At 37.8% G+C, this 26,860-nt stretch overlaps 5 protein-coding genes across 12 annotated transcripts in view; 2 read left to right on the plus strand and 3 right to left on the minus strand.

Annotated features, from left to right (window-relative positions):
• Positions 1–8,391, plus strand: part of LOC123318622 (cyclic AMP response element-binding protein A) — a 37,874-nt gene extending 29,483 nt beyond the window's left edge. For both annotated transcript variants that reach the window (XM_044905288.1, XM_044905289.1), the window contains 4 exons: positions 4,574–4,773; positions 5,653–5,958; positions 6,137–6,280; positions 6,407–8,391. In XM_044905288.1, coding sequence (XP_044761223.1) covers positions 4,574–4,773; positions 5,653–5,958; positions 6,137–6,280; positions 6,407–6,613 — 857 coding nt within the window. In that variant the 3' untranslated portion in view covers positions 6,614–8,391. The remainder of the gene's footprint in view (positions 1–4,573; positions 4,774–5,652; positions 5,959–6,136; positions 6,281–6,406) is intronic.
• Positions 1–15,330, minus strand: part of LOC123318623 (protein-lysine methyltransferase METTL21D-like) — a 45,428-nt gene extending 30,098 nt beyond the window's left edge. For 3 of the 7 annotated variants that reach the window (XM_044905294.1, XR_006538384.1, XR_006538383.1), the window contains exons 1-3: positions 15,029–15,107; positions 14,556–14,897; positions 14,317–14,500 (exon numbers count right to left, since the gene is read on the minus strand). In XM_044905294.1, coding sequence (XP_044761229.1) covers positions 14,317–14,500; positions 14,556–14,794 — 423 coding nt within the window. In that variant the 5' untranslated portion in view covers positions 14,795–14,897; positions 15,029–15,107. Of the gene's footprint in view, positions 1–13,684; positions 14,115–14,316; positions 14,501–14,555; positions 14,898–15,028; positions 15,108–15,127 lie in introns of those variants that run through there. The other 4 variants (XM_044905293.1, XM_044905290.1, XM_044905292.1 and 1 more) reach the window with 4 other exon arrangements.
• Positions 8,796–13,780, plus strand: LOC123318618 (ADAM 17-like protease). The gene is made up of 11 exons (XM_044905285.1): positions 8,796–8,990; positions 9,076–9,315; positions 9,379–9,500; positions 9,559–9,867; positions 9,924–10,124; positions 10,198–10,345; positions 10,527–10,762; positions 10,818–11,020; positions 12,913–13,151; positions 13,209–13,324; positions 13,381–13,780. Exons 1-11 carry the CDS (start codon positions 8,942–8,944, stop codon positions 13,687–13,689), a joined length of 2,172 nt encoding a protein of 723 aa, XP_044761220.1. The 5' UTR covers positions 8,796–8,941; the 3' UTR covers positions 13,690–13,780.
• Positions 15,331–15,509: 179 nt separating the features above from the next.
• LOC123318620 (aldehyde dehydrogenase, mitochondrial) lies at positions 15,510–17,810 on the minus strand. The gene is made up of 6 exons (XM_044905287.1): positions 17,476–17,810; positions 17,112–17,357; positions 16,648–17,046; positions 16,405–16,588; positions 16,045–16,346; positions 15,510–15,988 (listed from the first exon to the last, which is right to left on the minus strand). The coding sequence occupies exons 1-6, from the start codon at positions 17,575–17,577 to the stop codon at positions 15,683–15,685; spliced, it is 1,539 nt and encodes a 512-aa protein (XP_044761222.1). The 5' UTR covers positions 17,578–17,810; the 3' UTR covers positions 15,510–15,682.
• An 862-nt stretch (positions 17,811–18,672) lies between these two features.
• On the minus strand, positions 18,673–26,756 carry LOC123318617 (phosphatidylinositol 3-kinase catalytic subunit type 3). The gene is made up of 10 exons (XM_044905284.1): positions 26,558–26,756; positions 26,320–26,505; positions 25,591–25,747; positions 25,382–25,531; positions 25,051–25,266; positions 24,494–24,947; positions 24,070–24,440; positions 20,970–21,537; positions 19,217–19,556; positions 18,673–19,132 (listed from the first exon to the last, which is right to left on the minus strand). The coding sequence occupies exons 1-10, from the start codon at positions 26,629–26,631 to the stop codon at positions 18,901–18,903; spliced, it is 2,748 nt and encodes a 915-aa protein (XP_044761219.1). The 5' UTR covers positions 26,632–26,756; the 3' UTR covers positions 18,673–18,900.
• Between the last annotated feature and the right edge of the window lie 104 nt (positions 26,757–26,860).

Raw genomic sequence — 26,860 nt, forward strand, 5'->3', positions numbered from 1 at the left:
AATTTATTGAGTAGATCGACCATGTGAAAAAAGTAGATTCTCGAGATTCCGGGTACAAACCCTCGAGGTCGATTTATTTTTTGTCACAGCGAACGCAAGTTGCATTGAAAATTGCAGAAGGCTAATTGTCATTTTAACATACAATTTAACTAAAAAACTCATATACATATAATATTATGAACAATTTTATTCAACATTCTCGGTTTTGTCTATTGTATAAACAAACGAAGGGTTTGCCAGCACAGGAACAAGCTTAATTCAATTGCCATGTGAAAAGAGTAGATTCTCGAGATTCCAGGTACAAACCCTCGAGGTCGATTTATTTTTTGTCACGGCGAACGCAAGTTGCATTGAAAATTGCAGAAGGCTAATTGTCATTTTAACATACAATTTAACTAAAAAACTCATATACATATAATATTATGAACAATTTTATTCAACATTTTCGGTTTTGTCTATTGTATAAACAAACGAAGGGTTTGTCAACACAGGAACAAGCTTAATTCAATCGACCATGTGAAAAGAGTAGATTCTCGAGATTCCAGGTACAAACCCTCGAGGTCGATTTATTTATTGTCACAGCGAACGCAAGTTGCATTGAAAATTGCAGAAGGCTAATTGTCATTTTAACATACAATTTAACTAAAAAACTCATATACATATAATATTATGAACAATTTTATTCAACATTTTCGGTTTTGTCTATTGTATAAACAAACGAAGGGTTTGTCAACACAGGAACAAGCTTAATTCAATCGACCATGTGAAAAGAGTAGATTCTCGAGATTCCAGGTACAAACCCTCGAGGTCGATTTATTTATTGTCACAGCGAACGCAAGTTGCATTGAAAATTGCAGAAGGCTAATTGTCATTTTAACATACAATTTAACTAAAAAACTCATATACATATAATATTATGAACAATTTTATTCAACATTTTCGGTTTTGTCTATTTATAAACAAACGAAGGGTTTGTCAACACAGGAACAAGCTTAATTCAATCGACCATGTGAAAAGAGTAGATTCTCGAGATTCCAGGTACAAACCCTCGAGGTCGATTTATTTATTGTCACAGCGAACGCAAGTTGCATTGAAAATTGCAGAAGGCTAATTGTCATTTTAACATACAATTTAACTAAAAAACTCAACGTTTAACCTTCTTGGAACTTATGAATAAAATCCGTTCAGCTAAAGTTTGCTCGATAAACTCCTCAATTATAAATGAAAAGTTGAACATATCTGTACTTAGACTGAGGAGCTCGTTTCGCCACCATGGCACATCTTCAGGTCGTTTTATTAATATTAATATTTTCCAACCAACGGAAACATATCCATATTGATCGTCTATTCTTCATGAATGTTCAATTTCTTACGTACGAACGATATTTCTGAAAGAAATCCAATGCTATCAAACAATCCTAGGAAAACCCCTTCAAAATATTTGTTCTTCCTATCGCCGTTTCATAATTACCACTTATCTCAGTCCATGCCTAGAAAATGCGCGTACTGAGAACGTGTATTATTCTCAGAAAGATCCGATAATGCGAGATAAATAATTCACATCTTTCGTCGAAATATTGAAGCGAGGAGAAGATAAATTACCAGGCATGATGGAAATTCTGCCCATAATATCTCGATGAGGAATAGTGAAATATGTATTTCGATTATTGTGATAATAACAGATCGTTCAGGTAGAAATTGAGCTGGTTTACAGGTGAAATCACAAAAAATAACGCTGAAAAAAAGATAATTGATTTGAGAAAGGAAAACTTATAATGTCAATTGATACTTACCAGCCATTTCAACAAATACCTTTCAGTTTTAAAGGTGAATGGGACAGATATGAGTACTACCTACCAGTTAAACCACTATGTACTCTACTTCAACTGTCATTTACCAAACGATCGGAGAAAATATTTCAGTTCAAACTGCATCTAGAAGGCTTTCATTGCAGCAATCGCGATCGGATATGAAAGAACTGTTAATTGTCTCTTTAGACGTTGAAAAAGAGATCGTCTCTAGACCTTACGGTTCAAACCGATCGGATGTATCTTGTAGGTCAACGATTCAGTTGAATTCTCCATATTTCTCGCAGATTTCGCTCGACACTCTTTTAAGAATTCGATTGCGCAACTCTGATTCGACATGAAACTTCACATTGACATTTCTAATTAGTTATTGTTGGTTGCTATGGAACCACAATATTTTCTTTATCCATGGAAACGGTCTGGGCTGGCTAGATTTCAATACATCCTCGTTGACGAGTGCATAGAGCACGATGTAGGTCTAAAATATTATCGATTCTTCTTGGAATAATCTCGATTTTTTCAATTTCTGTGCTTTTGTGAAGCGGCCTCGAGGAATCGTGTTTTCATTCAAACCGTTCCGAGAACCGTTCGGTAATTTTTCCGATTGGAAGCGCTCGTGTTTCGCATCGGTATATTATAATACAAATTGCAACAATTTATAACAACGTTTCTGATGAATAATGAAAATTTTATCGTCCGACTAAAACAACAGATTCCGAACCTATTTATTTAAAATTCAAAAGTTTATCATCGGTCCGCATAATGTGGAAAGTGCATACATAATAAATTTCGAAGATAAATACGCCAAATAGCGGTCATTGAATTGCTGGTATAGAACGAGGCATTGCTCGTGATTATTTACCTCTGTATACTTGCGCAATAACGCCAATACACCGGGCCGATTTGCACGACCTCATGAAAAACGTCTCGCAGCGGATTGCGTCGACTAAATCCTGGTTCGAAGGACGTTGTTTTATTGTTTTCATCGTACCTACATCGAAAATCCTTGTTCTACGAACTGAGAAGCCTACGAAATCTCGAGATTAATATGCACTAGGATTAAGCATAGAATTTTCATTAAATAAAAATGTCAATCCATAAAACAAACTCTTTTAGGTTATATTTTAGTTCTGTGAACTATTGAAGAGTTTTTGTTATCAGATATTAAGCTGCGTTTGGACTTTCAGGGTTTACTTGGATGTAAATAATTGTTGAAGCGAATATACTTATCCATTCAAGAATTATAGACATCCCGGTTGGCCTTGACCACAAACAGTCTCCAATAAGACATTTCGGATCAGCTGACTTTGACAGGACCACTGAGGGCACTGGTTTTTATGTATCCTCATCAATTTTAATAGAAAACGTCGTTAAGTGAATATTATTGATCTTTCAGTAGTGATACGATATGAAACTGACTATTTTATTGGCAATATTGACAGGTACATTTTGAATTTTTGTGATCATAAACCTCAAGTGACGTCAATCCGAAACGCCTAATAATTTCTGTAGTTTCAATCACATACATAGCTAAAATATAATATAATCTAGAAAAGTAGGAAGTAGGCGTTTGAACTGAGGACATACCCGAAATTCAAAGCGCATTAATCAGCATTCCAAATTGATACAATTATTTTGCCAATTAGTTCGATTAGACCAAGAACATAAACAACAGTACAAAGTTCAAAATGCATAGACCTGAATGTAAATGGGCGAGTGTTCATTCTTCTTGGGTCATTACCAACTTAAATACAATTTTCCACAGCCATCTGTCAATAATTCTCGAATGAAGTATACGTTCCCGTTTGTAAAAAAATCACAGACGATTTTACGAAATGTCAACGCTGTTAATCCCACGAAAAACGCGGCAACAAAGATTCACGAGCCGCCACTGCTTCCTTTTTCGAAAGGAACGCTGTCTGCGGTGTCCTTCACGATTGAATTCAATCGAATTCTATCCGCTATAATATAGTTCTTGTTGTGAAGCTACACGATGATATTCGTAATGCATTTGCGTGTTGAAATGATCATCGTTAATAATATCACGATCAACCGACCAAGTTCGCAAATATTGAACCTTTAATTCGACAGTGGCTATCTGGTGAGTTCAAATCGAATGATCTAAAATCTCACAAATCCAGGAATGAAACGAAATCTAGATAGACCTTGTGGATCGTACGGTTATTCATTTATGTGTTAAAATCAACAGATCCAAGAACAGAGCCATGTGGAACTTCATGACGCGTCTTCATTTAAGACTGTTGGTATCCCTGGATGAATAACCTAGTCTATGTCGAAAAATGTCACCACGTTTCGAAAATAAATTGATAAATCTTCCACTTCTCGTAAATTACGTCTTATCATCACGAAATTCGGATAATACAGAACACTCGACCATTTAATATTTATGCGTTCTTCTCGTTCACGATTGCGTTTATCAATTTCCATTATTCTCGTCGTTGACGATTATATAATAGAATTGCTTCATGGCACAGCGTCGTGCTGAATTCGATAAAAGTTCGAATTTATCGTTAAAATACCTTCGGAAACCCCTCATCATTCGCAATATTACGCTTATTACTTCCATTTCAATGGAATCAAAGAGTACCGTTTGTATGAGGCAAATTTGAAGCAAGTTTATTCAAACGTCAATGATACCAACGACCTGTCATACGTTCACGTAACACAGAACATGACGGTAAAGTTCTATGTTCGAAATCGAAATGCCATCCGTTTCGAAAATTTTTAACCGTATTTTTTTCCAGACATGGAGGACGAATGTTTCCCAGCCATCTCGATGAAGAAAGCCTGCGGAAAACTGAACGATATGGAGGACGAAGTGGACGAGGAGGAGATCGAAATAAAGGACGAACCTATGAGCGAATCGGAGAGCGTCCATTCATCCTGTCCCTCTTCGCCGCAATCGGTGCTGCCAACTAGTGACCTGCAATTCAACATAGATTTTGTAAGTTTCGGAATATGTCTCAAAGAACGAAAGAAGTTGTACGTATACAGAATGGGCCATTGAGAACGAAGAGTTTTTATGTAATTCGGTTCTGCCGACCTACAGAGCCGCTATTTACATTTCAATGGCCCACCCTGTACTTCCAAGGTACCTCTAGCCCTTCAAGCGAGAGTCTACTATGTGGACGCCGCCTTTAACCTACTCATTCCATGCTATAAGTAACCAGTAAAGCCAGGAGATCCATTTTTACCGGCCAAAAAATAATAATAAAATGAGATTTATAAATACTGAGGCCAAAAAAAAGTATTCTGCGCTCTATGTATTGCAGAATCGATTTAACACACCGCTCTGTGATCGGTTCCAACCTAACTTCATCCAAACTGACTTAACCTAAATATCTGACATCGCAATCTAACATCGATTGCCAAAATCCTGCAGCAAAGAGTACTCTTCCTATATACTACATACATTCTATGGCCCTTAGTCTTTTAGTATTAGTTAATACAGTAGAATTCAAATACTTATTCATCTAGTAAAGCCAGGAGATCCTCTTTTACCGACCGATAGGCCAAAAAAAATTATAATAAAATGAAATTTATAAAAACTGAGTCCCAAAAAAATTTATTCTGCGCTCTATGTATGGCCGAATCGATGTAACACACCTCTCTGTGATCGGTACCAACCTAACTTCAGTCAAACTGACTTAACCTAAATATCTGACATCGATTGTCAAAATGCTGCCATACATACATACATTCTATGTTCCTCACTCTTTTAGTAGTAGTTCATAGAGTAGAATTTGAATACTTGTCTATGTGAATCTGCAACCTTCTGCGTTTTACGCCCTATTCACTGATTCCTGGCCTCTTCGATCCGCAGAAAGAATCCCAGAACCTCCTGCGACAATCCGGACTCGTCATCAGTTCCCCGAACACAGTGATCCCGCAGAGGATAACGCAGATACCAAAACTCAGTATACGATTCGAACCCAGTACAACGCAAAACTTCCAACTACCGCCCACCCCGCCCTCCTGCAGCAGTAGCAGCGACGACAGCGAGGACAACGTGACAGTATCCCCGGCCCCAGTACCCAAGAAGAGCAGTCTGGTGTCCACGGCCAGGCTACTGCTGAATCACCACACCACCAGGCAGCCGATCCACACGCACCTGATAAGCACGCAGCCGGTAAGAAACGTCAACGACAATTTTTCTGGTCCTCGTGGAGGATCCGCCCACCACAGACAGTATTAGTCTGTGGCGCCATCTAGCTCAAGTAGAAACAAGTAGCGTCAAGGGCGCATGCAACAAGGTCTTCCATGTTTTATACAGTAAAACTTAATGAATTCCTAAATTTTATTTTCAGAAGGGATCAACTGGCACCCTCATCCTGACAGAAGAAGAAAAGAGGACTTTGATAGCTGAAGGTTATCCAGTACCCACCCGTCTACCACTCTCGAAAGCCGAGGAGAAGTCCTTGAAGAAAATCAGGAGGAAAATAAAAAACAAGGTTAGTAAATTCATCGATACTATTTACACAAAGACAAAAAGTATTCACAAAGTTGGCAAGGGTTTCTGAACACGCCCACTCAATGAAAGAAGGACACCATAACCTAAATTCACAATTTGATTACAGATATCAGCACAAGAGAGCCGCAGGAAGAAGAAAGAGTACATGGATCAGCTGGAGAGGAAAGTGGGCCTCTTGGTGACAGAAAACAGCGAGTACAGGAAAAAGATCGAAGAATTTCAAGACGCAAACACCACCCTCTTAGCACAACTGCAGAAACTCCAAGCTATAGTAGCCAAAACGCACCCCCACCTGAAACTCGAGAGTATTTGAGGAAATTCCATCGAAGCCGAGCTAATTTTAGAGTTAATTTATTATTGAGAAAACACAGAACGGCGGCGTTCTATGTTCTCAAGATAATTTTAGGTTATATAATTCGTTGAATTTTCCGGAAAAATCATGGTTGAAATACGCGTTCGTTTTTTGTTTCTGGGAGGAGGCGACGTTAAGATTTAGTGCAAATGGTACCCCATGGTTCTCTGTTGGATCCTAGAGAATTTCAAAGTTTAATTGTCATAAATATATATATAAAGAATGAGATTATTTTTATACCACCATTTAGGTCTAGAATCCACCAATGAACTTGTTAACTAAGTCTTCCAAAATATGAATTATAATATATATTAGGTGTAAATTGAATACATTCCAAACACCAAAGTCGAAATAAAATATATATTCGTTATCAAAGGTAATTTTATGTTTGGAAGGGAGAATTTTATGATGTAATTGTGACGGAATTGGCAAAATGGACAACTGCACAGTTGTTTTTCATTACAAAGAACTGGAGAATTTCATGTAAAAACTTATCCTTACCTTCCTGTACATTGTTGCAGATACGTTTACGAAACCACACAACATTAAAACCACTCAATATTTTCATTTCAATTTCATACAAAATCTCCTATAAAATAATCTCATAACTTGGTTCAAGAATGTCTATGGTCGCACCATCGATTAAAAGCCCAACAAACTGATTAAACCATAGACTGTATGAAGGTTGCCCGTTTTGCGAAAATTCTCAAGATTGTTAATTGTACTTAACTGTATTATAATATATACGAAGATATATATTAGTGCCTTTAAAATGCGAAGTGTTATGAATTTTATTGAAATTATTGTATCAATAGGTAAACGTTCATTCATCGAATCAAATGAATTTTATATTTATAAATATATACAATATATGTATACAGATAACCGGAATATTGATGATCCGGCATATTTTGAAATGTATATAACGAATTTCAGTCCATCCAAGAAAGAAACTAGCTGAATTGAAAATAATATCAAGCGAAATGAGATAACCAGAGAAAATAACCTCATTCTCACTAACCAAAAAATTCGTGAAATCTGAATTTCATGATGATTCATACAAAACAAAACAAATTTTCGTTACCCCTGTGATTCATTCTATGAGACGGAGTCGCATGATGAAAAAACTAAAATCAAAGATGGGATGTATCGATATTATTGTTGATATATGAAAATATTAAACCTTGAAACCATTAAATTGTTTTGAAAATAAACAAAACGAGAAGTTATCCCCCAGACTATCACGAGGGCAAAGATAACATGTCAGTGCTAAAATATGAACCAAAATAATCCACATTCTTCTATATGTGTTCTATTCTCATAACTTGATTTTTTATTCTTGGATATTTGTGCAATATTAGTGTTTGTGCAATGGTTCTTTGCGTTCAAAGAAATTTATTTGATGTTGATCCCCAATATTCTGTATTAATGATTAAAATTTCAATTGAAAAATGGAAATGACTAAATAAAAATGTATCAGAAAAAGAAAAGACGATCATATTTTTTGAACACACCAATGAAATGCGAAAAATGATGAAAAATTGAACATTTATGTGGATGATGTTCCCAAAAAAGGATTATTTGTGACGATGCATTGCGAGAATCCTACCAGTTTTTGTTAATTTTGCGAGGTATTGTTCGTGAAATTGATCGAACCAAACTTCCTGGAAAACCCAAGGGGTTTTTACATCGCCCAATATCTTTATCATTGTGTGAATGTAATAAAGAGAAACTTCCAATAATGCTTATTAATACTGTGACCAGTTTCCTCACCTTCAAATCCGAAAGAAAGCACATATACACAGCACAAATTCGAAGTTTCAAAAGATTAACGCTAATCTGTTCATTAATGCTTTGAACTTGGCAAAGTTCCACCAATCAGTTTCGAAAAATTGAAATTTATTGAAAAGCATAATTTCTATGGTTCATACGCATAGCGAGTTCGGTAATGCATTACCGAACTCGGTCAGAGTATGGAGCATAGAAACTATGCTTTCTATGGATTTATCAAAGACGAGCGTATCGATAAATGCAGCCATAGATAATATGTGTGCAGTTCAAGCTAAGCACTGTTCTCATGATCCATAGAATATTATCAAACCGTTTAGTTCGGATTTCGAGTAGTTCTAAAGAACGACCATTGTCATTTCATTGATGAGTAATGTTTTTAAAAGAATATTTTATACTATTTTTAATATCGAGCAGTATGTCTCTCCACTGGATATATATTCAAAGATAGCAATTAGAAAATGTTATAAATTGTTTGGATGTACGGTTATGTGATCAAATATGACGTTCCATTTCAGTATTTCTTTTTTTTTAAGCCTATTGGCAACAGGTAAATCAAAAAGGTTCAATGAATGATTGTGATGAATCATCGCTATATTTCTGGAAGATTTTGATGCTCATTTTATCTCTTCAAGGGTCTGTGGCGCTAGTTATAAAAAAATATGGAACCATCCATTCCTCGGACATAAAACATGTGATAGTAAAAAGGGGGTTGTCGGAAAGTTACCATCCATACAACAAGATAAAAGAACTGCATTTCAACACGCTCGGAAAGGAATTCCGGCTAGAATTAAGCCCTAATAATGATATTCTACATTCGAATTTCAAATCTTACGAAATCGACGAGACTGGAATAGAAAAATATACACATATAGGTTAGTGAGTTCCAATTCCTCGGTCGTTCGAATTTACCACCTCATTTTGGATATTCATTGCAGATAAAGAGAATTTCTTTACCGGTAGAGTATTTGGTGAGAAATCGTCCAACGTATCTCTGCACATAGACGATGGGTTGATGACCGGGAGTATAGAATTGGAAAGTGAAACTTATCATATTGAAGTGAGAAATAAAATATTGAAAACTAGTAGAAGTGTTATTTCACTATGTGTTTTTTAAGCCTGCATGGAGACATTTGTCGAATACAGACAACGAAACCATGATGGTATACAAACAGTCTGACGTTAAACTTACCTGGGATAAAGACGAGGCTCTACTAGGGGCTAAAACATGCGGTGTAGAGGACGATTCTCCCGATTTTGAAGAGTATCACAACTCCTCACTTCTCAGGGACAAACGACAAATTATCTATTACGAAGAGAGCAACTTCATCCCGACAAAAACTAGGTGTTCTCTGTTGCTGGTTGCTGATCATACGTTCTATAAATATATGGGCGGATCCAGCACTAAAAAAACCATCAATTATCTGGTAACCGAATGAATTTTTCGATATAAGATGATTGAAAAGTCATTAATCGTTTTCAGATTAATTTGATCGATAGAGTGCACAAAATTTACAACAACACGGTATGGAGGGAACATCCCCTCGGTCCTGGTTTCAAGGGTATGGGCTTTCTGATCAAGAAAATCGTCGTACATAGTGCCCCAACCACCATAAATTACGATGAGCATTACAACATGGATAGGACGAACAGGAACAGATGGAATGTGCGGCATCTATTAGAAGTAATACATAATGATACTTTGTAAATGTGTTTTCTTCGTTATTGGTTTTATTTTCGTTTGTTTTTATTTGAAGGTATTTTCACGAAATCCGGACAATAAGAATTTTTGTTTGGCGCACTTGTTCACCCACCAAACTTTCAAAACTAGCAATTCGGTAGTGCTAGGCTTGGCTTATATCGCCTCACCAAGAATCAGTTCACACGGAGGCATCTGCACCAAAGGTTACAATTTTTTTTTTGTTTCGGCTAAAATTTTGGTGGAGGTTTGATTTAAAACATAGCATGACTCTTTACGAACACTAATAAAGGGGTTGATTGCGATTTTCTTTGCATGCTTGCTTTATCGATGAAAATGTTTGAGCAAAAAACTGCCAAATCAACAACAAAAGCTCCATTTCCGCAGAATTCATCAAAGACGGCCACAAAGTCTACCTAAACTCCGGACTGAGCTCTACCAGCAACCACTACGGTCAGAGGGTGATAACCAGAGAAGCCGAACTGGTAACAGCCCACGAGTTCGGACACAACTGGGGCTCCGAACATGATCCAGACATCCCGGAATGTTCTCCCAGCTCCAGGAACAACGGGTCCTATCTGATGTACTCGTATTCGGTGACGGGCTACGATAAAAACAACAAAGTAGGCCCTACTTTTTTCATCTTAGGGAAAAGAGGTTTCATGTCGGGGTTTTCAGGAATTTTCGCCCTGCAGCATTCGTTCGATAAGAAAGGTGTTGGAGTCTAAGTCGCAGATATGCTTTTCTGCGCCCGAAAGGAGTTTCTGCGGTAACTCAAAGGTGGAGGAAGGGGAAGAATGCGATGCGGGTTTGTTCGGGACTGAGGATACGGATAATTGTTGCGATAAGGAATGCAGGCTTCGAAGAGGCGCAGTTTGCAGGTATGGTATAAGAGCAGTTTCGTTTTTAACACTTATTCCACAGGGATTGAAAAAAATGTTCATGTTAACGAGGTCGTTTGTATTTCATAATCTTTTTCGCAAATAATCCTGAAGATACTCTACACTCTTTCCAGTTTAAACTTTACTAGTAGGTTTGTAGTCCAGTTTTAACGTGTGCAATTCTCAATTTTCTCGGGATTTTTCGTTTTTTTTTCCGATCTGACTGCGTATCTCCCAGAAAAATCATCCTGAATCTAAAAGTGACACACTTTCTGAAAAAGCAACTCTTCTAGTAATAAATCTGAGAATTTCATCCATTTCGGCACAACCGTTCGGTCTTGAGGAAGTTTCAACTGACCCCATCTTTTTGGGAATTTTTTCAAGGTCAACTTTCGAGTTGCGTATCTCCCAGGAAAATCATCGTAGATGAAAATGTGATACATATTCTGAAAGAGCAACTCTTCTAGTCGTAAATATGAGAATTTCATCCATTTCGGCACAACCGTTCGATCTTGAGGGAGTTTCAACTGACCCCATCTTTTTGGGAAATTTTCCAAGGCCAACTTTCGAGTTGCGTATCTCCCAGGAAAATCATCGCAGATCTAAATGTGATACATATTCTGAAAGAGCAACTCTTCTAGTCGTAAATATGAGAATTTCATCCATTTCGGCACAACCGTTCGGTCTTGAGGAAGTTTCAACTGACCCCATCTTTTTGGGAATTTTTCCAAGGCCAACTTTCGAGTTGCGTATCTCCCAGGAAAATCATCGTAGATCTAAATGTGATACATATTCTGAAAGAGCAACTCTTCTAGTCGTAAATATGAGAATTTCATCCATTTCGGCACAACCGTTCGGTCTTGAGGGAGTTTCAACTGACGCCATCTTTTTGGGAATTTTTCCAAGGCCAACTTTCTAGTTGCGTATCTCCCAGGAAAATCATCCTAGATCTAAATGTGATACATATTCTGAAAGAGCAACTCTTCTAGTCGTAAATATGAGAATTTCATCCATTTCGGCACAACCGTTCGATCTTGAGGGAGTTTCAACTGACCCCATCTTTTTGGGAATTTTTCCAAGGCCAACTTTCGAGTTGCGTATCTCCCAGGAAAATCATCGTAGATCTAAATGTGATACATATTCTGAAAGAGCAACTCTTCTAGTCGTAAATATGAGAATTTCATCCATTTCGGCACAACCGTTCGATCTTGAGGGAGTTTCAACTGACGCCATCTTTTTGGGAATTTTTCCAAGGCCAACTTTCTAGTTGCGTATCTCCCAGGAAAATCATCGTAGATCTAAATGTGATACATATTCTGAAAGAGCAACTCTTCTAGTCGTAAATATGAGAATTTCATCCATTTCGGCACAACCGTTCGATCTTGAGGGAGTTTCAACTGACCCCATCTTTTTGGGAATTTTTCCAAGGCCAACTTTCGAGTTGCGTATCTCCCAGGAAAATCATCGTAGATCTTAATGTGATACATATTCTGAAAGAGCAACTCTTCTAGTCGTAAATATGAGAATTTCATCCATTTCGGCACAACCGTTCGATCTTGAGGGAGTTTCAACTGACCCCATCTTTTTGGGAATTTTTCCAAGGCCAACTTTCGAGTTGCGTATCTCCCAGGAAAATCATCGTAGATCTAAATGTGATACATATTCTGAAAGAGCAACTCTTCTAGTCGTAAATATGAGAATTTCATCCATTTCGGCACAAGCGTTCGGTCTTGAGGAAATATCAACTGACCCCATCTTTCTGATCAACTTTCGAGTCTCGTATCTCCCAGAAAAACCATCCCAGATCTAAATTTGACACATATTCTGAAAGAATATTCCCCCTACACATAAAATCTCCTCGATGTGTCTGACGTACATATTTCTGTCATCAGCGATAAGAATTCGCCGTGTTGCCAAGGCTGCCAATACTCTCCCCGAGGTACGGTATGCAGAAACGCCCAGTACGGCACCTGCGAAGAACAGTCCGAATGTACAGGCTGGCATCCGCAGTGTCCATCCAGTCCTCCGGTTCAAGACGGTACAGATTGTCAAGAAAAAGGAAAATGTTCGAAGGGACGTTGCGTACCTTTCTGCGAGACCAGGGGACAACAGAGTTGCATGTGCGACACAGGTAATGCTACAGACGCATTGTGGACGCAGATTAACCGAAAAATTTCGAAATTTTCAGCCCAAGACGCATGCAAACGGTGTTGCCGTTCTTCCTTCGATGGTACCTGTTCACCACCCGAACCAGACAGTATTTTACCGGATGGAACCCCTTGCATGTACGGAATTTGCATCAGCGTAAGTTTAACTTGTATTTTAACTACGAATGTCCAGTTTTAATGTTTTTTTTTCAGGGTCACTGCGAGAAAACGAGGCCGGAGTTCGTGGAACGTTTTTGGAAGATAATCGACAGGATCAGCATAAACAAAATCTTGCAATTTTTCAGGGACAACATTGTCGGCAGCGTGATCATAATAACGGCCGCTATCTGGATACCAGCCTGTTACGCGATCAACAAAGTCGATGAGAAAAGAAGGAGGGAAAAGTTGGAGTGGGAATGTCAAGATTTTTACGAACCATCGGAAGTGGAGCAAGTTATACGAGTAAAAGTTCCAAGACGTAGAGATGTGCCAGGTTATAATAGCAAAAAGGCGGCCATTTGAATCCGAAAGATCAAATATCGATTTATATTTCTATACATAAACCTTGTAACAAATATTTCTAATTGTTGAAAATTATACACGTTTCCTATTATCTTATTTTTAATCTATACCTATAACTTTTTCCTCATTCGCCAAAGCATTATATCGGGACTGCAAAATTCATCATTTTGCTCGGTTAGAGGTACGAATTTCATCTCGAAATGCCCCTCTAGATGATTCTGAAACGTTCTCCAATATTTTTGTTGATTCTCCGATTCCCTGATCTCTTGGCAAAGTATAATTTCTGTGCCAGGACCTGACAGGCTGATTAGTGTCTCGATCAAAGGTTGGATAGACTAAAATTAACTCTGTTCATTCAAAGTGTCAGGTTAAGCCATATTCTTTAAGATGAAGCTATGTTTTTCTCTCGGAATCACTGAATATTACTAGAAATTTACCGATAACCTTGATCCATCATAAGATCACATAATAATTTAAGGAAATCCATCATTATTTCAACCCAGTCAAAGAATAATTAATCGCTATGATGTAAGCTCAAGAAGAAGCAAACTGACAAGTACCATTGTAAAAAACAAACTCATTCGACTAATATTCAATCATTTCAAACGGAAGAAAATCCATATTTACCTGTTCATAGTAGACACAATCGGCTAAAAGTATTCTGTCTGGAATATCCAAATTATTATCACCACCCCATTTAAGTGGAACAGATTTAATGCGTCCATATTTAGACCATACATGCTCGTTTTTATCGATGTTCAAATCCAACAGAGGAATACATTCCGGCAAGTCGGTTGCAATAACTCGAGCCCTGAAAATTCATCGACATCAACAATTAGAGTTTCAACTATTTGAAGACTACGAACCCCAAGCAGGCGGCGGTGATTCCAACGCAACCTAAGCCTGCTCCTAATTCAACTACGTCGCAGTCTTTGAGGAAGTCCTCTTCTTCCAGGAATTTTTTCTCTAAATACTTGGATAACACCATCGACGCGTCCCAAACAACACAGCTGACATCTCCCTCAATTTTCTGATAGAAATTTAGAGTTTCCGAAATTGCGGGAATCTCGAATTCTCTAACGAAAGTTCCCTTTTCCAATTCCATTTTCCACTTTTCGGTGTTTGTGAAGTAGGGTTAGGTCAGGTCATCTCTTTTGGGTAATCTTGATCGAATGTTTCCGATTTCTTGATAACAAATTTCACTGCAGCTAGGACAAAATATCACATAACAATAAATGTATTATTTATAATTATTGATATCATTTGTTTATTCATAGTTTACTTCAATAACGTAACACGAATCTATGAACAGTATGAACCGTGTAAATTTTATACTGACCTATTTCAGTGAAAATATTCTGTTTGTTTGATTTTAGGAGTGATTCACTTCAGGGAGAACAATATTGATAATTGATATTCGTTATTTGAAAAAATTTACCTGTGCAACAGTTCTTACGCAAGCGCTTTCAGCAAAATACCGGCACGTGAAAATTCAAATTTTGTGACGGTTATCTATGATGATTTATTCGATGTTCTCATCAAAAACAAGTTTTTTTAAATAGAGTAAAATACCGAAATCGAACGAAAAACTCGTCGAACGGGGACCAGGAGAATGATTTCGATTAAAAAATTACAATTCACTGAAATACAATCAAATGTAGCAAGAAAAAAACGTTGATTTCATTATTCATCGAGTAATAATACTTTATGGTTGCATCAGAGAGTAACTCTTGTTACTCTTTGGTTGAACTCAAGGAAATGACCATAGACTCTATGGAAATGACTTTCAGACATCATAGAAATGAGAAATAGTCAAAAAATTTCTGTCAAAAGCTTTGAATATTCAAACTGTATTCATAATAATATCATATTTATAGAACAAACAACAAAAAATGTTTCAATTCAACATACATGTAATAATGTACAAAAATATATGATGATAGCATCTCCCACATGGAGAATATTGGCGAGTTAACCCAATCCATTCACAAATCTACGAATTCTTCTGATGAAGAGCTGTGATCACAGATTTCACTTCCGTATACTGCCTGATTCCGTACTCAGACATTTCCCTACCATGTCCAGAATCCTTGAATCCACCGAAGGGACTTTGAACAGGCAGAGAGTTGTATGTGTTCACCCAGACTACACCGGCCCTCAAACCCTGCGTTATGTAGTTCACTTTATCCAAATCCTTCGAAAATACAGCAGCGGCAAGTCCATAGTTCGTATTGTTGGCACGTTCGATAATCTCTTCCAGATTTTTGAACTTCATCAATTGTTGAACTGGACCAAATATCTGAAAACCACAAAATATATATGGAAATTTAAGGGTTCAATGAAGGATAAACGTACCTCTTCACGAGCGATCACATTAGAATCTTCCACTTCGGCAAAAACTGTTGGTTCAACGAAGTAACCCCTATCGCCATGACGTCCTCCCCCTGTGAGCAATTTAGCGCCCTGGTTCACCCCTTCCTTCACCAATCCGAGAATCTTTTCCATTTGAGTGCCATCGATTTGGGGCCCTTGCTCCGTTTTGAGATCGAAGGGATTACCCACTACCTTTTTCTTCGCCCTTTCCACTGATCTTTCAACAAATTCATCGTATAGAGACTCTTGAATGTAAGTCCTTGTTCCAGCGCAACATACTTGACCTAAAATCGAAAGACAAAGTTTCCAACACAGGGATATTTGTTTCGATGATTAACACACCTTGGTTATAGAATACTGCCATATGGGCTGCCTCGACCGCTTTAGCAACGTCAACATCAGCCAAAATGATGTTTGGACTTTTGCCTCCCAATTCTAAAGTAGTACGTTTGAGGCGACCAACACCCGAAGCCTGCTGGATTTTCAGACCTACTTCGGTTGAGCCTGTAAAAGCGATTTTGTCTACCTGAAACGTATTCGAAAAGTTAACAAACGTATCTTTGAAATTTTTCGATCAATCTGTACCTTATCATTGGCTACTAGGGCAGCACCAGCATCTCCGAAACCTGGAACAACATTGAGCACTCCCGCAGGAAATCCTGCCTCCGCAGCCAGTTGTGCAGTATAAAGGGCAGTCAGAGGTGTTTGTTCTGCAGGTTTCAAAACTACAGTGTTCCCGGTGGCTAAAGCAGGGGCAATTTTCCACGCAAACATCAGCAGTGGAAAGTTCCAGGGTATAATTTGACCGCAAACCCCAACCGGTTCGTGCCTGGTGTAACACAAGAAGTTACCATCGATTGGTATCACTTTCCCGTGGTTCTTATCTGCCCAACCTGCCATGTAACGGATGGCTTTAATGCTGAGGCCTATGTCGTCTCTGAGAGCTGCTGTGTATGGTTTACCGTTATCCAACGTCTCCAAGCTCTAAATTCATAATTTGAATATGTGGATCAAACTGTCTTTATCTACGTGTAATCTTTTCTACTCACTGCAAGATAGGAGGCGTCCTTCTCCATCAAATCGGCAAGTTTGTAGAGAAGGTGCCCACGATCTGAGGCATCCATGGTCCTCCATGGTGAACCGAACTTGAAGGCTTTGTGAGCAGCATCGACTGCTGCATCGATATCAGCCTGTTCACCCTTCTGCACCTCGGTGATGACTTCCCCAGTTGTCGGATTGACTGTTGCGAAGGTTTTGCCGGATTTAGACTTGTGCCATTCGTTGTTGATGAAGATCTTCAATCAGAAAACAGTTGTGAATAAAGTTAGAACTAAAGAGTGGCCATTACAAAAATTATCTAAATGTTTCCACGTCTATTTTACCAATAGAGTGTTATATACTGTGACAACTTACCCCGCTATAAAGCACTTCTGGATTTTCCGTAGGTTTCGGTATCGTTTGGGCGGAGAAATTGCATCTCTGAATTTTACTGAGGAATCTCGTTACTCGCAACATCTTCACAACAGGAATCGTGAAAAGCGACTACCTGATTAAAACCGGCTACCGGTACGACAAGTTTACGAAAGAATATCGCGAATTTAGCTGATAACCTCTTTCGCGATAACGTTCGATAATAAAAGATGAATCGACAATCGTTTCCAGCAACAGATTCTAGAAAAACTATTAAACAGAACAGAGAAGACAGCGATTAATTTATTTCGTTTTGTTTGGTTGGAATAATTAGATGACCTTGAATCTGATCGATCAATTTACGTTCTTATGCAAATCGAGTTTTGTCGATTGATATTCAGAAGTTTATGATTATTTATGAAAAACGATTCATACGTTCAGTTCAATTTGTTTTTCGATGGAAAATAATGAAAACTTGAAACGAATGATAATTGAAGGTTAATGTACTAAGGCTGAGTTCACACGTTCAAACACTTGTAATATCATGAAAAATTCATCATTTTTTTCGAATGAAATTTCCTTCTGGCAAATAGTGTGTTTCATTCTCTTTGTGACTTACATGTTTCTCCGTACTTCAAGACTGTTCCTTGTGAAACAGCGGAACCTTCCAGACATTTCCTTCTCTAGACAGTCATATAATTCATAATTGAGGGTCTCTTTCGTAATCGTTCAACTCAAAATTAAAGCTATACAAGGGTGTACATCAAAAGTGAGGCACTTAGTTATTAAAAAAATAAATAAACTGGTGGAATCGCGGAATTAGCGTTCATAGACACGATCACAGAAAACCCCTTCGAGTAAGATATTCGATGATCGGAAAGCATTTTCGAATCATCGAATAAGATGAATTATAGACAGTACGATGCTCGGAAAATGCTTTAATTGATCGATTATTAGGAATTTCAAAATAATCAATCAATATAAGCATCGTATCGTATTCGATAATTCGAAAAACCCCTATTGGTTGATCACTTTGAATTGCAAAATAGCCAACCGATAAAAGCATTTTAGGATCATAGAATACGATGATCCGAAAATGCTTCGAATGTCAAAATAATCAACCAACAGAAGCATTTTGGATCATCGTATAGCCGGATACCTGTGGAAAGGAGTTCTTCGTCTTAATCCAATGGAAGTTACTTCAATTTCTATAAAATATTTATTAAAACTAGTTTTCCAATAATATATTTCCACATGAGAATCTAAAAATCACGAAAATCATGTATAATTCTGATTAATTACAAAAAGTTGACCTCACACAAACAGACCGTACCATTCGCACCACAATCATGTACCATCCAGCCTATCGTGTGATAATCTCAGTCTTCAGTAAACGAACACGAAACGTTCAAAACAAGCAACACAAATTCACTTCCGCATCAACTGAGTAAACTTATGAAACTGTTCTACAATAACCGGCATCACCGCAGACGCGGACGCGTCGATCAATTGTTGGATATATTGCACAGCCTCCTCCTCGCTCAATTCCAGACGCAGTTTCTCCAACAGTTTTTTCACAGCCTTGTCCGGTTCCAGAGCGATATCCGGAATACTAGCCTTGATCATCAGGGAGAACAGGTTCAACATCAAGTTGGCGTGCCTGCGTGAAACAAACGAAATTTATGTCATTGCACTTTTGACTTTTGACAGCTACACATGCTGTCAATGTCAAAACATTACTGACCTTCTCAGATGCAGGAAAGCCGTGTGGCACTGCGTCCTGAACTCCTGGTAATGTTCGGAGGTTACACCTCCCATAGCTTCGACCATCTCTCTACTGAGCCTCATCGGAGGTGGCAAAGGTTTCGGGTCTCTACCTAGTATATACCCGAAATCTATATGGAACAATTTACCGCAAGGGGTTAGGAGAAGGTTGTCCAGATGCCTGTCTCCCACCCCTAACAGATACGTGATCACGCAATATCCAGCGCAGGACCTAACAAAAGTATTCATTATATCGGGGGCGATGCCATAAGGACCGTTCTCCTGCGGGTGATGTTTCTTGAAGTAGTTCTGGATGCTGCCTGTAGAGATTAAAACGAGTTTCAAGGTGATTAAATGCGGTTTCAAGGTCAATTTTTGACTTGTACGTCACAATAATGAGGTTAGAAACTAAACGTCAAAATAACCCCAACTCACCTTCGCTGAATGAGTTTTTGGAGATATATCTTACGAATCGAGTGATTGAGAGATATATCTTCAGAATGAGTGACTGAAAGCTATATCTCAGAATGAATTATTGAAAGATATATCTCAGAATGAGTGATTAAAAAGTATATCAATCTTCTGAATGAGTTTTTGGAGATATATCTTACAAATCGAGTGATTGAGAGATATATCTTCAGAATGAGTGACTGAAAGCTATATCTCAGAATGAATTATTGAAAGATATATCTCAGAACGAGTGATTACAAAGTATATCAATCTTCTGAATGAGTTATTAGAGATATATCTTCCGAATCCAGTGATTGAGAGATATATCTTCAGAATGAGTGACTGAAAGCTATATCTCAGAATGAATTATTGAAAGATATATCTCAGAATGAGTGATTAAAAAGTATATCAATCTTCTGAATGAGTTTTTGGAGATATATCTTACAAATCGAGTGATTGAGAGATATATCTTCAGAATGAGTGACTGAAAGCTATATCTCAGAATGAATTATTGAAAGATATATCTCAGAACGAGTGATTACAAAGTATATCAATCTTCTGAATGAGTTATTAGAGATATATCTTCCGAATCCAGTGATTGAGAGATATATCTTCAGAATGAGTGACTGAAAGCTATATCTCAGAATGAATTATTGAAAGATATATCTCAGAATGAGTGATTAAAAAGTATATCAATCTTCTGAATGAGTTTTTGGAGATATATCTTACAAATCGAGTGATTGAGAGATATATCTTCAGAATGAGTGACTGAAAGCTATATCTCAGAATGAATTATTGAAAGATATATCTCAGAACGAGTGATTACAAAGTATATCAATCTTCTGAATGAGTTATTAGAGATATATCTTCCGAATCCAGTGATTGAGAGATATATCTTCAGAATGAGTGACTGAAAGCTATATCTCAGAATGAATTATTGAAAGATATATCTCAGAACGAGTGATTACAAAGTATATCAATCTTCTGAATGAGTTATTAGAGATATATCTTCCGAATCCAGTGATTGAGAGATATATCTTCAGAATGAGTGACTGAAAGCTATATCTCAGAATGAATTATTGAAAGATATATCTCAGAATGAGTGATTAAAAAGTATATCAATCTTCTGAATGAGTTATTAGAGATATATCTTCCGAATCGAGTGATTGAGAGGTATATCTTCAGAATGAGCGACTGAAAGCTATATCTCAGAATGAATTATTGAAAGATATACGTCACAATAATGAGGTTAGAAACTAAAGGTCAAATTAACCTCAACTCACCTTCGCTGGCCAACGCATCGGCGACAGTTATCGAATCGATGAACTGCACGAAACCGTGCTTGGTGCTCGTGGCCAGGACCTTGTAAGGCGTCAGCTTCAGATCCAGATTCTCCTTGCGCAGCAGCTTGTCCATCAGCGTGATCATCTGCAGCACGAGCTGATCCTGCCTCAGGTCGTCGCCGTACTTGAAGATCGCCACGTACTCCCTGTCGTCATCCGTGACGAAGTACAGCTTGGAGGGCATCAGAGCAGATTTAAATAGAAGCGACTTCTCGGCCACGATGCCTCTGATGGTCACGTCCGGATCGAGGGGGAACGGGATGGGTTCGAAGTTGGTGAAGGAGAATTTCGATGAGTCCGGAGTGGCCAGAAGTTGCTTCAGTACTTCAATCTTCTTCTTTCTGTCGCCTCGTTCCTTAGACACAGTCTTTATGAGTTTAACCAATCTGTCGATGAATTTCTGCTGTTTCGACAGGATGATGCGTCTGTTCTGCATCTCGGCATTGCCCTGGGCGAGGGTCTGCCTGAACATCTTCATCACGTTCAGGTACATGTTCTGCACGGCTTTCTGGATCGAAGGAGAAGATTCAGAATCGGCGATCAGAGATATATTTTTAGAATGATCAAGATATTTCTTCATAATGAGGGATTAAGATATATCTCTTCAGAATAAGTGATCAGAGATATATCTTCAGAATGTGTTATATATCTTCAGAGTGAGGGATTGAAAGATATATCTTCATAATGAGTGATTGAAAGATATATCTTCAGAATGAGTGATTGAAAGATATATCTCAGAATGAGTGACTGAAAGCTATATCTCAGAATGAATTATTGAAAGATATATCTCAGAATGAGTGATTAAAGAGTATATCAATCTTCTGAATGAGTGTTGGGAGATATATCTTACGAATCCAGTGATTGAGAGGTATATCTTCAGAATGAGTGACTGAAAGCTATATCTCAGAATGAATTATTGAAAGATATATATCAGAATGAGTGATTAAAAAGTATATCAATCTTCTGAATGAGTTATTAGAGATATATCTTCCGAATCAAGTGATTGAGAGATATATCTTCAGAATGAGTGACTGAAAGATGTAACTCAGAATGAATTATTGGAAGATATATCTCAGAATGAGTGATTAAAAAGTATATCAATCTTCTGAATGAGTTATTAGAGATATATCTTCCGAATCAAGTGATTGAGAGATGTATCTTCAGAATGAGTGACTGAAAGATGTAACTCAGAATGAATTATTGGAAGATATATCTCAGAATGAGTGATTAAAAAGTATATCAATCTTCTGAATGAGTTATTAGAGATATATCTTCCGAATCGAGTGATTGAGAGGTATATCTTCAGAATGAGTGACTGAAAGCTATATCTCAGAATGAATTATTGAAAGATATACCTCAGAATGAGTGATTGAAAGGTATATCTCAGAATGAGTGATTAAAGAGTATATCAATCTTCTGAATGAGTTTTTGGAGATATATCTTACGAATCGAGTGATTGAGAGATATATCTTCAAAATGAGTGACTGAAAGATGTATCTCAGAATGAATTATTGGAAGATATATCTCAGAATGAGTGATTAAAAAGTATATCAATTTTCTGAATGAGTTATTAGAGATATATCTTCCGAATCGAGTGATTGAGAGGTATATCTTCAGAATGAGTGACTGAAAGCTATATCTCAGAATGAATTATCTCAGAATGAGTGATTGAAAGGTATATCTCAGAATGAGTGATTAAAGAGTATATCAATCTTCTGAATGAGTTTTTGGAGATATATCTTACGAATCGAGTGATTGAGAGATATATCTTCAGAATGAGTGACTGAAAGATGTAACTCAGAATGAATTATTGGAAGATATATCTCAGAATGAGTGATTAAAGTATATCAATCTTCTGAATGAGTTATTAGATATATCTTCCGAATCCAGTGATTGAGAGATATATCTTCAGAATGAGTGACTAAAAGATGCATCTCAGAATGAATTATTGAAAGATATATCTCAGAATGTGTGATTAAAAAGTATATCAATCTTCTGAATGAGTTATTAGAGATATATCTTCCGAATCGAGTGATTGAGAGATATATCTTCAGAATGAGTGACTGAAAGATATATCTCAGAATGAATTATTGGAAGATATATCTCAGAATGAGTAATATATCTTCAGAGTGAGTGATTGAAAGATTTATCTTCCGAATCGAGTGATTGAGAGGTATATCTCCAGAATGAGTGACTGAAAGATATACCTCAGAATGAATTATTGGAAGATATATCTCAGAATGAGTACTATATCTTCAGAGTGAGTGATTGAAAGATTTATCTTCCGAATCGAGTGATTGAGAGGTATATCTTCAGAATGAGTGACTGAAAGAAATACCTCAGAATGAATTATTGGAAGATTTATCTCAGAATGAGTAATATATCTTCAGAGTGAGTGATTAAAAGATTTATCTTCCGAATCGAGTGATTGAGAGGTATATTTGTAGAATGAGTGACTGAAAGATATATCTTCAGAATGATTGATTGAATGATATATCTCTGAATGAGTTATTAGAGATATATCTTCCGAATGAGTGATTGAGAGATATATCTTCAGAATGAGTGATTAAGAGATATATCTTCAGAATGAGTAACGACGTTTCCTCGGATATCTCGAAAAAAGAAGAGGCATACGATCTCAAACGTGTGTTTCCGATTCGTTCGTTAGCCAGAACCAACACGCACTTAACAGACAATGAAGTGGGAGCTCAGTTTCAAAGCTAGGGGTTTGAGGTTTGGGGAAACAAAGCACAGCGTTAAGAAACGGTTCTCTACTTCGTTATCTCGTCCCAACGGGTTTGCACACCAGCCAGAAATCGTACTTTCAGCGGAGAGAAACCCAAAAGAACAAGGGAAAAGAGTTTGTTCACCACTACGGTTTCTGCTTCCAAGGGGTTTTCACGCCAGCTAGATAATCATACTTCCAGAAGTGATAGATCTGACTGGGATCGGGAATTAGAGTGACTAGAGCTACATTTTTAGAAAACGATAAAAAATATGAGCGCTAAATAAACGAAAAGTGAAGATATTGGATACTCACATCCTGCTGAGTGTTATCGTTATCTTCGCATTCCAAGAGCAGGTACCAATAGAAGTAGTTCGCAAGCGCGGTGTTCTGAGACGCCCTCTGTATCAAGAACGAGGCCAAATCGAGTACCTCGTCGTCGAATTGATTCTTCAAGGTGTCCGTGTTGGCCGAATCCCCAAGATTACTGGCCGCCAGGTCCATCCCCTTCAATTTACTGGTCAACGTCGGCAAGGCGCAAGCCCCCTCCTCGCCCGAAGATTTCTGCAACACGTTTTCCTCGGTGAGCGTGCTGTTGCTCTCCTTGCTGTCGTTGTGCACCAACTGGGCCTCCTTCTCTTCCGTCTTGGAGGCCGACTCTTGCTTCTTCGACAGCCTCATCAGGCCTGCGTAACAAAGCGTGAAAATCACGTCTCCCAATGCTCAAGCGAGTCCTTACCGTTTTTGATGGACTCGAAGTTCTCGAACTTCAACGCCTGCACCAACTCCAGCAGGTACAAGATGATGTCTTCGTCGGGAGCCTTGCTCAGCCTCGTGATGGCGTATCGACGGGCGGCGACGTGGGTGAAACTGGAACTGAGGAGTTCGAGAGCGTCTTCGATGTCCATCGGCACCCAGATGTCCATCATGTGCATGGCCTGGTTCACTTCGCTGTTCTGGGTCCATCTGACGCATTTCAGAAATTTTGACAGGGCCTTCTTCTGGTTGCTCAGGAAGAAGCGGTACTTCCAAACGATGTCCTGTTCCTCGTTGGTGAGCTGTTTGGTCGGGGGGTAAGACACTATTCTGTTCAGGAAGTCTCGGGTGTAGGCGTTAGGTTTGGCGTCCCTGTCGGAGTATCCACTACGCATGGAACGTGTAATTTTGTGGTACATGTTCTCTACCAAGTTTTCCTAATGGAATAAATCGTATAGTCTCTAATTTTGCCCGTACAAATAAAATTCAAAACAGTGCTGTCAATTTTTGACAGATGACAGATGTCATAATATGACTTACCTTCCCGATTTCAGGGTCAGGCACAGTTATAATGTCGTTCTTTTCCTTGGCGTACACTTCCTCACCATTCTGCTCGAAATAGATAATGTTGTGTGAATGTCCATCTATCATACAATCCATGAATTCAACCATCAAATACAGGTGATCAGACAATCTTTTCTCTCTCTCGTTAGTCTGCTCTATCTCTCTGAACGTTAATCTGTCCAACCAATCGACCTGAAAATGAAATGCACCAAAAATACAGACCGGGAAATTATTTAATTCAATAAAGGAGATAAATTGTGAGGAACGCAGCAGGGTAAAGGGTTAACTTCTCCAAATATTCACTCACCTTGGGCATAAGTCCGGCTTGGTGCTTTTTCACCAGTTCAGCCAATCTCGGCATTTTCTCCTGCCCATCTTCGCTCGGTCTGAACGGTGTCTTCTCCGGATGTTTCGGATCGGCCTCGATACCTGTCCAAATCCTCAAGTCTATAATACCCTGAAATTACAGTATTCAAAATATTTCAGGTGACAATTCAGTATGTATGTATTACTTGCCTGTCTGAATAGACCGCTCTTGTCGAATAATGGAATTGCAGTTCCTCCAACAATCATGTTTTCTTCCCTCAATCCTGCAGTATATATATTTATAATCATTATGGTTTTTTCTGGTAAATCGCTGTACAACAACGGTAGTTGAACCCATTCATTGAAGCTGAACAAAGAAAGCAAAATTAAAAGTAGCTCTACCTTTGCAGTAGATCAGAAGATATGTATATGGAATTCATTGGTTGAACATAGAGTATCTACAAGCATCCATAGAATTTTTGACACCGTGGATAGGAGTAATCCTGCTGGAATTAAGCTCGATACCTTCAAAATTATGACTTGTATTACCTCCTCTGAAATGGGTTTCCTGATTTTTTCAACAAGAGAAAAATTTCTCGAATATAGAAATGCGTAGTTCAAAATATTCCGCATTTTAAGTACAAACATTAGTCTAAATATCCAAATGAGTGAAAAAAAAGCTATCATAATAATTCAAATCTGTAATAAAAGAGCATATAATAATTCTCTCAATTTCATAACATTGAAACATCAATGACATTATTCTTTATCTGCCATGTGGTACCTTGCATTCCTGAGATCACTTATCAGATCAGATGTTCATTTTTTTTTTTTACTAAGAAAACATTGATGAAAAAACCTGGACTACTACTTTCTCACACAAAATGTGCCGTTGAACATGGGATAAAATTCATGTAATGATGATTCAAAGAAACTCACTTATATCTTGTAGTAAAAGACTTCATTATATGTTTGGGTATGGCCAAAGCCTCCCCATTTTCAAAGAGCTGAATGATGAGATACAGGTCAGCACATCCTGGTTGACAAAATCCAGTATGTTTCAACAAAGGATTTCTCAAAATTTCTTCAGCAGTTGGCTTCCATAGTTTCCCCTCGAGGGTGCCTCTGAAAATGGCAATTTAAAAAAAATTCTTTCCATGTTCTTCGTAATATTTACAGTTTGAATGTTACTTTATGATGTAAAACAGAACTGTACACATAACGAAACTTATCGTTTATTACTCCTGCCATTGTGGGCGGAACGTTAAAGATTAAAAATTCTTGCAAAGACAGAAACACACATTTAAAAACTCTCAAAATTCACAAAGAAGGGTTTGAAGCAAATGGAACAAATACAAGAATTTCACATTTGTTGGACACAAAAACAGGTAGTTCAAAAGGACCCTGTGTACCTAAGACCTATCGATATTTTAGCCTTCCATCGGTTCTTGATTTATAAACAATTTTATATGTAATTAAA

The sequence above is a fragment of the Coccinella septempunctata genome, chromosome 8, assembly GCF_907165205.1.
Source record: "Coccinella septempunctata chromosome 8, icCocSept1.1, whole genome shotgun sequence".
NCBI classification, from domain to species: Eukaryota; Metazoa; Arthropoda; class Insecta; order Coleoptera; family Coccinellidae; genus Coccinella; species Coccinella septempunctata.

What these genes read in the sequence shown, in the direction of transcription:
- LOC123318618 (XM_044905285.1), top strand. Translation starts at nt 8,942, where the DNA reads ATGACGTTCCATTTCAGTATTTCTTTTTTTTTAAGCCTATTGGCAACA. An exon ending in TTTAAGCCTATTGGCAACAG is followed by an intron (nt 8,991 to 9,075) that starts GTAAATCAAAAA and finishes TATCTCTTCAAG; the next exon opens with GGTCTGTGGCGCTAGTTATA. An exon ending in TGTACGGAATTTGCATCAGC is followed by an intron (nt 13,325 to 13,380) that starts GTAAGTTTAACT and finishes TTTTTTTTTCAG; the next exon opens with GGTCACTGCGAGAAAACGAG.
- LOC123318620 (XM_044905287.1), bottom strand. Translation starts at nt 17,577, where the DNA reads ATGTTGCGAGTAACGAGATTCCTCAGTAAAATTCAGAGATGCAATTTC. An exon ending in AGGACGCCTCCTATCTTGCA is followed by an intron (nt 17,047 to 17,111) that starts GTGAGTAGAAAA and finishes TTATGAATTTAG; the next exon opens with AGCTTGGAGACGTTGGATAA. An exon ending in CCCTAGTAGCCAATGATAAG is followed by an intron (nt 16,589 to 16,647) that starts GTACAGATTGAT and finishes AATACGTTTCAG; the next exon opens with GTAGACAAAATCGCTTTTAC.
- LOC123318617 (XM_044905284.1), bottom strand. Translation starts at nt 26,631, where the DNA reads ATGGCAGGAGTAATAAACGATAAGTTTCGTTATGTGTACAGTTCTGTT. An exon ending in CATAAAGTAACATTCAAACT is followed by an intron (nt 26,506 to 26,557) that starts GTAAATATTACG and finishes TGCCATTTTCAG; the next exon opens with AGGCACCCTCGAGGGGAAAC. An exon ending in GCTTTCCTGCATCTGAGAAG is followed by an intron (nt 19,133 to 19,216) that starts GTCAGTAATGTT and finishes TGTTTCACGCAG; the next exon opens with GCACGCCAACTTGATGTTGA.